The sequence below is a fragment of the Nesoenas mayeri genome, assembly GCF_963082525.1.
Source record: "Nesoenas mayeri genome assembly, chromosome: 6".
Taxonomy (NCBI): domain Eukaryota; kingdom Metazoa; phylum Chordata; class Aves; order Columbiformes; family Columbidae; genus Nesoenas; species Nesoenas mayeri.
The window spans coordinates 22,527,343-22,541,418 of NC_137545.1; the positions used below are offsets into that span (position 1 = coordinate 22,527,343).

The following is a 14,076-nucleotide window of genomic DNA, read 5'->3' on the forward strand; positions in this document are numbered from 1 at the left end:
AGCCAGTATGAGTTCAGTGCTACCCCAGTTATTTCCTTTGATCATAATTTAGCTTTCTAAGTCTTTAAAATTCAGTGATTTGTCAAAGATTTATGGGAAAAATTGTATGAAAGACTTACTTTTGTGGTCTTTGTTTCTGATTCATTTGAATTTAGAATTGGTATAAGATCTGGAAGTGCTCTCTCTTTTCTTGTGGATGCTGAGCTAGACTCCAGGCCAGCAATTTTAACACTCACTGATACTGGGATGGGGCGTAGCTTATCTTTAATCTTTTCCTGTTAAAATATTTTAAATGGCATAATTAGTGTACAGTGCAGAGAAAAAAACACCACAAAGACTGGCTTTTGATATACATTTTAGAACAGCAGTAAAGCAAAATCTTTGCTGCTACATTCTGCAGTGTTAAAACTACCTCTTGTACAGAAACCCAACATTGTTTTTAAATGCACAAAAACACAAGTTTGGTTTTGGTTTTGGTTTTTTGTCTGGCTTCCTGATCTGATGATTTCTCTCACCGTTAAGAATTCCTAGGAACAACAGATGGTAACTCAGGCAAATGAAATTCACACTATGACAGGAAAACACCACGCTTGCTTTCTGTTGCGTAAGCTGAAGCTCTTTACTTTGCTGTGGTCAGAAGCAGCCTTGGAGGCTCGTTGCTGCTGAGCCACAGAGAATTTGTTGAGCTCCTGCAGCAATGCGACCTCCAAGGGCCAGCGCTGCAGCCAAGTCGGAGCGAACACACCAAGCTTGCTCGTCCTGCCCATTCATCCCCTCCAGAACCTGGGGGTGAAAACTGTTTTCCTAGCCAGTCACACTGAAATTCTGTAACAATTAGTTCTGCTGGAAACAGCTCTCCATTTTTGCTGTTCATTCCCTCTGTATTGGTGTGAATTAGTTCAGCTCTGTTGACCCCACAGCACACTGCAGTAGCTACAACCGCTATTCATCCTTTGTACAAAAGGGAACAGGAAGAAGCAGCATGTGTGCAGGGAATAGTAAGGTACTACTTAACTACGGTTGTTTTCTAGTTTTGAAGCTTTATATTGCATGTGACTTTTGAGTTACACACAAAGGTACCAGGAGCCTGAAAAAAAGAGCATGCTTTTGTTTTACATGGATCTAAATGAAGAACAAATAAAATACTTTGCCTTACCTGCAGTACAAGCTTTGTTGTCACACACTCCCTTGAGTTCTGCCCCCTTAGGGTTGTACTTGCAGTGAACTGATCAGACAGGTGGTCTTTAAACCGTACCCTAGATGGCAGGCCTAACTGCCTCCTCTCATTTTCTGCTTCAAATGTATAGTTGATCTCTAGGATAAAGAAATAAAGTAGGTAATCATTAAAAAATTATTTAAAAGAACTTTAATTTCTCCAAGTTTGATCTCTACAACATTATTCTAGAAGACTCTTTCAGCCAGTGCTGGGCTTCACAAACTGTTTTCAGTTCCTTAGAAAACTTTCCCCATCTGTCAGTTTTGTCCCTCTTCAGTCGAGGGCCAGGTGCCCTGGGCATGGATCTAAAGGAAAGCTCTGAACTAAGGCCTGTATTGCAGCAGCAGCCCGTTCCCTTGAGCAGCCTGCAGAGCTGGCTGAGCTGTGATTGCCGCTGGAGCCAGCAGAGGGCTGAGACACAACACTGCCGATACTGACCTTGGTTCCTGGTTTGTCCCAGCCCGCAGGATTTTGAGGTCAAGGTACACTTTTAATGCTGAAAGCAAAAGCTTGAGTAGAGCTTTCTAGTTGTATGCTGAGGCATGTTTTAATAGATGTGAACTCTGCATTAATCATCTCTGCATTCACTGAGCTAAGTCAGCGTTGCAAGGCTGGGAGCAGCACCCAGTGTGCCAGATCTTGGAGTGTGCAGACGGGCACTGTGAGCTGCCTGCTTGACCTGTTGAAGGGCCAGGACCTTATTCACGCACATCCTGTGGATTTTACAAGTAACTGAGAAACTAAAAACAACACAGAAGGAGGTCTGGGCTTAAAATTCTTCTCATTTCCTCTCAAAACCCTACAGATCTTTCTGAGGTGTAGTAAAAGCAGCGTTGTAGCAAGACAAAATAGGAGACAGGAGAAACTAATGCTTTACATTTTTAACTATATTTATGGCACAGTCTTCCAGACTCCTATTAATATAAAGACTTTTCATTTCAGTTACTGATTTCCACAAAACCATTTTCATGAATACAGAACACTCTTTTATAGGGTAAGTCTCCAATAAGAAATAATGCTTACTAATGATAAATAAAATGAGGGTTTAAAACTAACCTAAGAGGCAAAATGTTTTCATCTGTATGGCAGCCATTTGCTCAGTGGCCATTATATTATCTAGAAAGCTTCAGTTCAGTCTGTCATCCACAGAACTTCCTAACACACCAGCATGACACTGAATACATTATTCTAAATACAAGGAGTGCAATAGCTGATATCACAGTCACAGTCTGCAAAGAGTCACTATAATTTGAGTACTACTCTTCCATGATATGCTCGAAAGAAAAAACAAAAGAGAAGCCACGGGACAAACACATAAAAATATTTATCTTCAAAACTTACTTATTCTCGGATTTAAATCACTGGGGTTTGCAGTATATTGAAAACATGCTCTCACATCCATCCTGTAAAAAGTGCCAAGAAATTAATATTAACTTTAATACGGCATGGGCCAACAGAATGAAAAGTTTTAATAACCCATTGACTGATATTATCAGTCCTATGACTGTGTTTTTCATGCTCGAACAGTAATTTGCTGCTTACTAAACTCAATTACAAATCAAGAAAAAAATGCTAATAATCAATAAGAAAAACTATTTTCTGGCATTTGCTTTTACATCTCTACTCACGAGAAAGCTGTTCCAAGTTAAGATATTTGTAAGTGTTAGAAGCCTTAAGTGGCAAAGTGACATTCATTTTCAAAAAGGGACATGATGAACAGCACATATTGCACACCTTGTCTTTAGTACAGTAGTCACAGCAAATTCAGGAAGTCAAAATGATGAAATGTAAATACATTTAACCTGCATGACTGTCATATCCCTTCACTTTGACATCATCACTGTCTGAATGAATTTTGACAACAGAAAACTCAATACACTGAGGCTTCCGCTGTTATAATTTTTTAAAAATTTACCATATTTCACTAGGGTCCTCAGGGTTCTTTTTCTTTAGGTCAATTCTGTCAGGCTGTACTGTAATGCTCCTTCTAATGCTTATCACAGGCCGAGATCTTCATTTGAGGGAAAAATGGGGAATTAAAAAAGAAGCGGGGGGGAAAGGAAAAGTTTCTGTTAAGATAAAGGAAACAATTCATGTGAATCCCAGATGCCATATCCATGCCTGCACTGATTTGCAACAGAGACACCCCATTAAACACAAAGTTTGTCTTTTATAATGGTTAGAAACAAAAGAAAACTACTTAAAGCTACACAAAGCAAGTAAAAAAATGACTACAGCTGTATTCAGTGCCTGACAGGAAGCAGAGTGTATTAATGTGAGGTTGGGGTTGTCATTTTATACTCATAAAAAGCAGAAAATTCAAAGCAATGGTTTCCAACCCAAAGCTAATCCAGCTCCTGTGAACAACTGTAGGTACTACAGTTCATGCACATTAATGTTCACAACAGCTTCCACGTGCAGCCAGGGGGGCTGTGGGAAACGAGATTTTCATTTCCCGTCTCCTCCACACGTGGGCTGTAACCGTAATTCAGCCTGACAACTTTTCCTTTCTCTTCCTTTTTGGTAGGGACAAGAAAGGACAGTTCACATGAACAAATAATGAGCTGACTCTGTTCTCATCAAAGCATTTAAGGATTGTTTAAAATGCCCCATAAGCCACCCCCTCCTTTTCTAGCAAAAGCAAATGTCTTTTAGCTGGGCCACCCCTTTCACTGCTCCTCACCATAAAGGTTTCCGTTCTCACCTTTGTAGATGTTTTTGTACTGCCCTTATCAGCAAATTATTAAGGCTCCTTTTGAGTCAGCAGAACACTTCATAATCTAACTAATTACCGTTCATCTACTCTGTTCTCTTCCCCACACAGTATTAGTTGCTTTTGCTGAGTGCTGTTTCAGTGTATTTAAGAACATTCCAACTACATACACAGATACGGTATCGTAAGAGATGGGATCATAAAAAAATTGTGGGAAACGTCATTCTGCCTGAAAGGCAGAGTTGTTTTTCATCCCCAAGATTGAGATAACCAGTAGTGGAGTTTCTGCTCCCCTTCCTTTGGGACCTGACAGAAACCACCACAGACTTGAACTTGATGCAGGATGCACAGCTCTGATGAGGGAACAGGCCTCTTCCTGCTCATTACCAGTGATTCAACATGACAGTACATTGAACTGGGAAAAAGCAGAGGTCTGTAAAAGACTGTAACCTCATGCCTAATTAAGGCATGTGCTACAGCAATCCAAAGGATTCTGTTTGCAAGCGCTTCCTCACAGCTGTTTCCTGGACCCCACTGCAACCTCAGCAAGGCCGTACCCCTCACTGCTTCTGGATCCTCCCTTATGAAATAGGGGGTTTGTTTTGTTTCACTCAATCTTCAATAAAGCAGGATTAGATTTATATAACACTAGCAAACAAAAGCTCTAGCAAATGTATCCGTTAAACTTTTCTTTTCACCCTTAATTCCATCAAAGGACAGTGGGCGTGCAAGTAAGTTACCACAGGGCAAAGCTGAGGTACAGTTACACTGCACACATCAGCGCTCCAACTCACTGTCCAACATTCACCCTTCTGCCCTGTATTTATTGCAGGGATAAGAGAGGGATGAAAAAAAACAATTTTGTGAATTAAAAAAAATACCCTGCAGAATTTCAAACTTCTAGAAGAAAAAAATACACTCCAGGCCAAATAGCGTTTTGTTACTTCCAAGCAGTTTGTTTTTAAAAAACTAAAACCAAACCCTTAGTGTAATTAGTTACAGTTCTGTATATAATACCTGAACACAGATACAGAATCTGAAAGGGAACCAACAGCAATATCAGGGTAGGAATTTTTATCCAGGTCCATGTTTCCAGCAATAGAATAACCAAAGAAATGGGTGCCTGTTTTTTCACCATCAAGAATCTAAAGAGCAAACAGATTGAGGGAATTCAGACATTTCAAAGCTGTAACAGTATAATACGTAACAAGTAAATATCATTGTCTTATGGCCAGGAAAAGAAAAAAGGAGACAGAAGGTAATAGGGCCTCTGTGTTGAGGTAAATGTCACTGAAGTGCCAAGATTGTTTTTCTTCCAGCAAGTTACTTTGTGATACCAATGAGTAAAAGAAAGGGCTGTTTTACATAGAAATGTTTCCAAGCTTATCTTCGTTCATAATATTTATGCAGTAGAGGCACTTGAAACTGAAAACATTCTGGCAAGTATTCTAACAGTGTTCTAGAAGTGTAATCAAGTTCCCTTCTCACCTTGCAGACTGAACAGTTATCCTCAAGAAAAAAAACCAAAAAGGCATAAGCAACTTTAATTAAAAAGTGGAGTAGAAGTAGTGAAAGAGAAAATGAAGAAACTATTTTCAAACCCCCAAATTTCTTCAAAAAAAAAAAAAAAAGTACACTTCTATATGCCTTTTTTCTTTCATATATGTTAGTGGCGCCAAATGACTGCTCCAGAAGGAAAGATGTGTATTAAAATCAATTACTCCTAATCTTTCTGGTCAGCAGTGCAATCTTTGAAGAGTCTTGTAGCTTTTCTGCAACTTTTTTTTTTATTATGTGCAAGACTAATTACATATAGTAAAGGTTATTTCATTACCTGTGCTGGTTTTGTATTTATTCCATTCTTGGATCCATGATAAAGGTATACTTTGCCAAAACCATCATAGGGAGCCCCTACTGCAATATCTGTTGAAAATAAGTTGCAACACCTAAAATCATTCTTGCTCGTTCTGCAGCTTGCAGTCATAAGGGTAAGATGTGCCAAGTCTGGCATCAGCAAAAAAAGTCACATACATTTTTACTGGAATTGTTTTCTGCTCACCTGGATATCCATCTTGATTAATGTCCCCAACATTTTCAACTGCAAGACCAAACATGGAGTCAGTGGTTCCATTTAAGCGAACAGGTTTTACTCCTTCCCATTTGCCTTGCCGGTTAATGTAGATGTACACAGCACCACCAATATCGCCACTTCTGTCAAAGTACTGCGGGGCTCCGACAACAATGTCTTGCCATCTTAGAATTAAAGAAAAAAACAAAAAACCCAGTGCTTTTACAGAAGAACCGTGAAAAATACCTGATGAGCTCAGACTGGTCTGGAGGTCAGCCAGCCAGAGAGCTGCTGAACAAAGACTAAAAGCACATTAAACTGGTTGAGCAACAACAGCTCCACTGGTACTACAACCGGATTACAGTCCCTTCATGACAGACACACAAGGATGTGCTAGGGCCTGCTTTGGGTGTGACATTTACTTCTTCTTTCTTTGTTTACACAATTGTTTAAATCTAAATAAAACTCTTCTACAATTAGAAATGTAGACTGTGTCCTCACTGTTCCTGTGAGATGTTGCCACTTCCTCCAGCAAAATATGGAAGATGGGATTTGGCATTCCTTGTATTTCTAACATCAAAAACCAAAGCAGAAACAAACCAGATCACCATCCTTCGTTACATGGGCAGCAGGAGTTAACCAAGGCCATACCCGTCACTGTTGAGATCCACGACAGCAACATCATAGCCAAAAGAAGAGGCCAGTCCTTCCCCCTCAAACATGTGCTCCAGTGAAAGTGCTCTCTGATTCTTCTCTTTTTTCAGTAAAACAACTGCTCCACTGTGGTTGGCTCTTGGGGCACCAGACACAAAAGTCATCTCATCTTGGGAGACAATTCCTTTACCAGAGTCCAAAGAGAAACCTTTAACAGAGGAAGAAACAAAATATAAACAAACAAACTTATGGCTTGCATTGTTAATAGCAAAAATAAATTCCCCTACTATATTAAAGTGGTATATTGAATAGAAGGTTTAACTAAACCAGAACATGATATACTGAGAAGTCTCCATTTCTATTTGGATCAGCGGATGCATGTTTACAAATCTACACTTCTCTGAACATGACATTTAAGTATTTTCCCCACAAAACTATTATTTCATTGCTCGCTCAGATCTACTTTTCACGGACACCAAATACAAGATCATGACTAGACCTTACCACTTGAATATAGCTCAAGTATTTCACGTCCGGATAAATTATTGTAAAACTTCCTAAGTACAAGTCAATGCCATGCAATTGCAACATGCAAAGTGTGCAGCACAAGCACAGTATTTTATATGAGTGATGTATACAGTATTTGAGAATCACCTTACACAGCAATGGTGAAATTGGCGATTTTGATTTAATGCAGCCCTGAAGGACATGTTCAAACAAATTTAGTCTTACGAATTCTTTATAAAAGTCAATACATTTAAAAAAAACCCAACATTAAAAACTGAGTTAATAGAATATAGTGCATATACCCACACATCCAATGACGGCCAAAGTAGCAAGTTACACACATTGTAAGGAAGAAAGCTACCAGCCAGCATGTAAACGTCTCCCTTCTGAAACACTTCACCACTAGTGTGGAAATTCTCAATTACAGCAATTCACAATGAGACAGTTTCAGAAAAATTCGGAGAGTCCCATCTGAGGGAGGGATGAGAGGCTCTGGAGAAACACGTGACAAATCAGAGCTTCTCTGAAGCCAGGTTATTTTGCAAGCTACTCTTCATCTGAATCCCTGTTTTTACATGCTTCTACTTGGAATGTATTTGAAATGGGGAGGGATGGAGGGGAGAGAATCATGTCAAATGTCTGGAGATTATGTCTGACCAGATGCTGCCACCACAAATGGCCACAAACCTAAGTAGCTATTCATCATTACATCCTCCGATTTGTCCACCTGTGTGCCAGGAGGCAAAGTTTTGTACACAAACTGATCTGGGTGAGTATCAGATACAGCTGTCAAAAATAGAAGACCTGTAAACAGGAGTGAAAGATTGAAGAGAAAATAAAGTAGTTAAGCGAAGCAGCTATAATCATGCTTATTTCCTGCCTGAACATGGAGAACAGCAATGCCAGTGGACAACGGGCTGGCCTGGAAGTGGTTTTGATTGTGACAAAGGCAGCATTTACGTTTAGGAGATAAATGCATTTATTCTGAAACTGCAAAAAGTCAGTTTTACTCTGTTCACAGCAAGAGACACCTCCACAACGCTCCTCTCCTTACCAATTCTTAGTTCACCAGAAAAGGCTATCAGCTTGTCGTTTTAATGTAAGCTCTTATGACTTCTTTTTTTATTCACCCAGTAATTACTGCTCATATTTAAAGGAAATTTATGTTCTGTTTTTTCTAAGAGATACATAGCTCTAAGTTGGCCATCATCTTGACTTGCTTTTACTTTTTACATTAGCAATGCCCCTCCTATCTCTTCAGCTTTCTACCACACACACGAATTCCAGTTTCAAGTTATCAAAATTGTATTCATTGCATATGCCAAAAGCAGTGGATCAATACACCACAGAAATCTGCACTAGAACAGAAGGTTCTTTACACTTGAGGCCTTTCCAATAATGCAACGTAGCCTTTTATCTGCACAAACATATCTCGCTGGGATACAGTAACAGCCACTGGCCTAAGGACATATTTCGGCTTTTGTGTGAGCACAAAGTGCAAAAGCCTCACCTCCTACAACATACACACACACACTTAAATTACAAACACTAGTCCTGTTATGGTACTTTAAAGGCCTGGGAAAAGGACACTGCAGTTTTAAAAACTTTAAGAATAAAAACTTGCACTCACCTACCAGGAGAAAGACACTGTGGTCTGAACAGGAACTCAAATTTTCATAAATCCTCTGACACCACGTGGCAGAGACCTTGTGCCAAAGGATCCATACACCGTACTTACCATTAGAGCAATTATAATCACCCCCTGCGCATCTGCAGGTTCTCATCACAGCTCTTCTAGGTACATCAGCAGAGCATCATCTTATACTTAAAACTGGACCATAAAGGTGGAGGGAGATGTCAGTTATCCAAAACAGTTAACACATTATAGGGTCCACAAATGAGGGATTTTCTGCTCCCATTTCGTATCATTGCACCAGGCTGAGATCACAAATGGTTAAGAAGCCTAAAGAGATTTACCACATGTACTTAATCCTACCTAAGTAACTGTTAGCTGGAACAGGAACTAGATTCTTATCTTGGCGGCTCTCATCACCAACTTCGTAAGGCCCATCATCAAAGATACCCAGATCATAAAATGTCTCATTCCTTTGCTCTGCACGAACCACCCCTGAAGAAATGAAATGATAAAATAAAAGCTAATGAATGGTAAGGGAGAAAAACTAACATAAATGCTTTCCAACTAATATTAATTACAATGAATGAGACAATGACTGCTGCTTAAATGGGACAAACACAAAAATAGTGCACTGGGTGAAAGTGTTTTCAAAAGGCAATGAATCTGTAAGTTCTACCTGTGTGCCAGAATCTCACACTGCTCTACAGAAAGGCCATGCAATGATCTGGAAAACACGGGATACTAGCAAATTCTCAACAAAAACATGGGACCGACTTTTTCAGAAACCACCCTCATCCCACAGATCTTGAACTCATTAATCTTCTCTTAAAAGAGAGGTAAGTACACAGGAAAATAAACAAACCAACAAATCTACTGTTCAGCTGTGACAAACACCAGTGATGTATTTATAAAACATTATATAAGGGGAAAAGCTATTGTTTGAAAAAAAAAAGTGTGCTTCCCTTTTATCAACAGGCATATTTAACATTTTGGCAAGCACAAACGTGTTTTTCTACAATACAAAAGAGTGCTCTTATGACTGATACACTGTCATAGCGCTTCTCTGCAATTACAGTAAAACAGTGTCTGAACTCAATATGCTGTTTCAGCTTGGTCAGATTTTGTTGACAGATACATGGAAGATTAAGTTTTCACTGAAGTACACCCTGTGCCAGAGCTTAACTCAAAGATTTTGCATGGTTCATATAGCAGGCACAGGTGTACAAGGGGAAAAAAACTAATGGTTCCAGGCTCAGATGTTCTGAAGAGGGAAGTATTTACAGCTGTTGGTGTAATGAAGCGCAATGGGAAAAATCGCTTTAAGACAAAAGAGACAGAGCTGGGCATTTAGATACTTCTCAATAGAAACTAACAGACAAAATCTATGGCGTGTTTTCCCCTTAAGTTTTGGAATATCTCCTATATGATATAGAGTACTTGGCTCTTATTCAGACAGATTATCCATAGAATTTTACGTGGATATCCACGGGCCATGGGTATGAACACATGCAGTACTGCTCTGTTCAGTCATCTCCCTGTCATCCTCCAGGGAAGTGCGACTTTCCACAGACTTCATAAAGAACAAAGCAGAGAATACTGCAAGATAAACAAAGATCTCAATGCAGCTATCTAACATCTGCTCAAATGCAGGAAAAAAGGCTGGTCAAATAACTTTAAAATAATTTAGTAATTTGTTCAGTTTGGAAGTCTAAAAGCAAGCACTCAATTCCACCATAAGATTAAGACGAATAAGGGAAAAATTTGCTGTACATATGTGCAACGGTCTGTTATCCATTTGTAAGTGCTCCCTCAAAGATACTTAAAGGAACTTCAGAAAATATTTTTGATACAGGAGCATAGCATTTAGTGAAAACAGGGCAAAATCATTAGGATGCAACCCTTGGGAGTAATCTCAGAGGAAACGGGGAGGGTAGGCAGGAAGGAAGCCAGGTCGTACCTTTCCAATTGTAAGTGCCTGGAGCACCAATCACAATATAATGATAGTCTCTAGTAAAAGTAGCAGCAACACCTTGCTGACAGGAACCAAACTTCTCATGGCCTCTTAAACGACCATCACAAAAACTCCATGCTCCATCATCCATATCATCCTTAATAGTGAGATCCTGTCTCAGTAAATAGCACCTTCCAATGATATCCCGGGTTTCCTGCACTGTGTTTACATACTGCCTTTTCTCATAGCGATGTGCACATGTCTGCAAGACAGAAGAAATAGTAAGTGATGCTTTCGGTATGTTTGTATGCAAGTCATCAAAGCAGGTTGGTCTCTAGCAATACTTCAGACTAGCAATGCTGTAAGTCACCTTGTAGACACATCTGTGTTGCAATGCACAGACAGTCCGCTGTTCCCCATGGGCAACATGCGGGAAAGGCTGGGCATCTATGGATACAAGTCACAGCAACCAGTTTCATGGCCAAGGAAGGTTCAATGGCTAAGTCCCTCTACTCTGTGGGATTTAGATTTTTTTAGCCGTAAAGCCTTTCCTGATACTTAACCCCTCTCTTTCAAGAGGTGAGGAGAGAACCACGCTATCTCTCACAAAGAAGTGGCTGTGTTTCCCTGCAGCTGTCAGAGTTAAATGACTTACACACTTGTGCAGGACACGAGAAGGTAGTTCAACCACCATCTACCTCAGACTATTCACAACTCACTCCTTCCAGAAAAGTGCCACAAAGTAGAGGCTGAAAGCTTTTCCAGCAAAGGGGAGAGATATCCACTTCCTATGTTGCATGTTCCACATATGGGATAACTGTCACTGGGACACAGCAGCTGCATGGAGCATAACCTGTTCCTTAACCTTTTAGACTGTTCACCTGGAAACAGAATTCCAATCAAATATTTAACGCAAAGGATGAAGAGCCACCGTGTTAAGTGACGTAACCACCAAACCACTGTAAAAATAGGTGGAATAATCAAACTCCTTTGCCAGCAGTGGTTTTTGGGGAACCAGATTGCAGTAGGTGTGTGACAAGCACAAGCAAGCCAGGTTTCTCAGCTAACATACTCTTCTCAGGCTTAAATATTAAGCAAACACCCAGAGGCTCCACGCTTAGAGCACTGCAGCACTGCCCTGCTGCACAGTGACCTTCAGGCTGCCCACACCTCCTCTAGTAAGTGCATTTCCCATTTACGACGTACAAAGAAAAGTTCTTTCTCAGAAAATGCAAGACAGCATTAGTTAATGATAAATTATTCAATGAGCAGGACCCTCTTCCATCTGCTATTCCCCACTTCAGGTTCTGAGGCAGACTGAAGCAAGCTATTACTGCCTCTATGTCCTTAAATAACTCCAGATTCACACCCTGAAGCTGCCTGCCTCCAGTTCGGGAAGCAGTGACATTAACCTGCAAGAATATAATTAGATGAGGAAGTTTCACTGCACACCCATTTTATGATGTAGCTGGTATCCTTCAGCACCATGAGCGGCTTCTTTAACTGAGAAAGCACTGAAAAAGTAGCATTCTTTGGTAACTCCTGTATTGTATAAAATAAATAATATTTCTGTATTGTATAAAATAAAGAATAACTACTAAGTCTTACTGCAGTGCAATGGCTACATTCATTCATAGGAGCAAACCAGCCAAAGTCCCTGATTAAAGTTTAAGTGAGCTACTTTTACAACCTTACCACATTATCTTTCCTATTTCTGTAGCTAGTAATATCTAAAAGAATGAATGTGTTTATCAGAAAAAAAAATCGTGAACACCCTGAAAATGAATTGTCCATGCTAGATGGTTGTTACAAAGAATATAAAGAAAGCCTAACTCACAGTTAGAAAAATTATTTAAAGCTTTTACAATCTCAAGTGTCTTACTTTGCCAGAGACATTTAAGTCCTTATTTACAAAAAAGCACAGGAGTAAACATAGGAAAGTTACCATTCAGACAGACACATAGAAATGCAGACCATTCCGAACATTTACCATCAATCCAAAATGTTTCTATAAGTTAGTCCTTTAGACTTACCACCACATTTCCTCCTGGCCCCTGACTTTGGACAGTTACACCCATCCATTGGTCTTCTTTACTTTCCATGCTCGGGTCAGCTGCAAAGTATCAAAATACAGCTCCAAATATTAACAGCTAACTACTTGTTTTCTCTCCTTTTATTTTTTGAAGCCCCTGTCGGGACAGGCACTTCATACAGTACGTGAGACAGTCTGCAGGTGGCAGTGTCTGTACATTTTATCACTTGACAACATCCATTTCATTAAACACTTGTAGCGTATTACTTCACGTCATATCAATTTACAAAAGAATAAGAACATCCAGATCTACCAAGATTTAAGCATCTCATGCTATCTTAGCAATTAAGCTACAACTTATTCTGATGTAAATCAAGTTACATATACATCCATAGAAGCAGCTGGTCGATACGCTGCCTTTGGAAAGGACTACATCAAATAAGAAAAAGCAGACAACTGTTTCAATCCAAAACAAAAGCGCTGAAGAACTTACTCTTTTCATCAAATATGACGCGTGTGCAGCGTGTGTTTGAAGATGCAATGTCACAGCTGTACAGCCCTCCTGTTCTGTTGGCTTGTTGGGATGGAAAGGCCTTTTCCCGAGGAGCTCCAACCAGCAACCTTCAGGGAAACAGAAATCATTCCAGATCAGCAGAGGTTGTGTTAGGAAAAGGAAGGCAACATAATCAGGAAGTGTTTTCACCACATTGCTAGAGGTTTGACGTGCAAACATTTGAAGGTGGATCAAAAGCTACATCAGCACACTGTTCCTTTAAAAAAAAGGGGCGGCGCTATAAAGCAGTAATAGTTCTGCACTTATTGGACATGCAAACCAGTAAATGTATTGTTACTATTGCTATTATTGCTGCAACATTCACTGCAAGGAGTTGATAAAAATGTTTTTTCTAGTGTCTGTCAGTTTCACAAAAACCATCCTAAACCATCCTTCTGTCAGGGAGTCAAACGAGCTATTTTTTGCCTTACTAGAAACTCTTGGTAAGGGTGGGAAAAGTATTGTTACTAAAATGACTCCAAGCCTCCAAAGCAGTGAATAAAAGTGCTTTCAGGCATTCTTCTAGTTTGACACCAGTCCTGTGCCACTGTTGAGCCAAATTTACAGGCACCTTAATACCTCTGACCTGAGAAGCACGGCAAGATCCCTCCTGGCCCAAGTGTTTGCTGAACTGTTGCAGGCTCCGTGCAGACTCGCACTCCCCCTCTCCGCTCTTTTGGCCAGAAACTCCATTTTGAAGCTGAAAATGTTTTTCTCCCAACAGATCTCTCACCAAGAGCAGGCCA

At 40.0% G+C, this 14,076-nt stretch overlaps 1 protein-coding gene across 1 annotated transcript in view; it reads right to left on the reverse strand.

Annotated features, from left to right (window-relative positions):
* Positions 1 to 13,359, reverse strand: part of ITGA6 (integrin subunit alpha 6) — a 22,816-nt gene extending 9,457 nt beyond the window's left edge. Inside the window, exons 1-12 of the mRNA XM_080346389.1 lie at positions 13,271 to 13,359; positions 12,779 to 12,858; positions 10,752 to 11,007; positions 9,155 to 9,286; positions 6,649 to 6,859; positions 5,989 to 6,182; positions 5,764 to 5,852; positions 4,947 to 5,074; positions 3,132 to 3,227; positions 2,558 to 2,619; positions 1,157 to 1,314; positions 120 to 275 (exon numbers count right to left, since the gene is read on the reverse strand). Coding sequence (XP_080202515.1) covers positions 120 to 275; positions 1,157 to 1,314; positions 2,558 to 2,619; positions 3,132 to 3,227; positions 4,947 to 5,074; positions 5,764 to 5,852; positions 5,989 to 6,182; positions 6,649 to 6,859; positions 9,155 to 9,286; positions 10,752 to 11,007; positions 12,779 to 12,847 — 1,551 coding nt within the window. The 5' untranslated portion in view covers positions 12,848 to 12,858; positions 13,271 to 13,359. The remainder of the gene's footprint in view (positions 1 to 119; positions 276 to 1,156; positions 1,315 to 2,557; positions 2,620 to 3,131; positions 3,228 to 4,946; positions 5,075 to 5,763; positions 5,853 to 5,988; positions 6,183 to 6,648; positions 6,860 to 9,154; positions 9,287 to 10,751; positions 11,008 to 12,778; positions 12,859 to 13,270) is intronic.
* Positions 13,360 to 14,076: the final 717 nt, after the last annotated feature.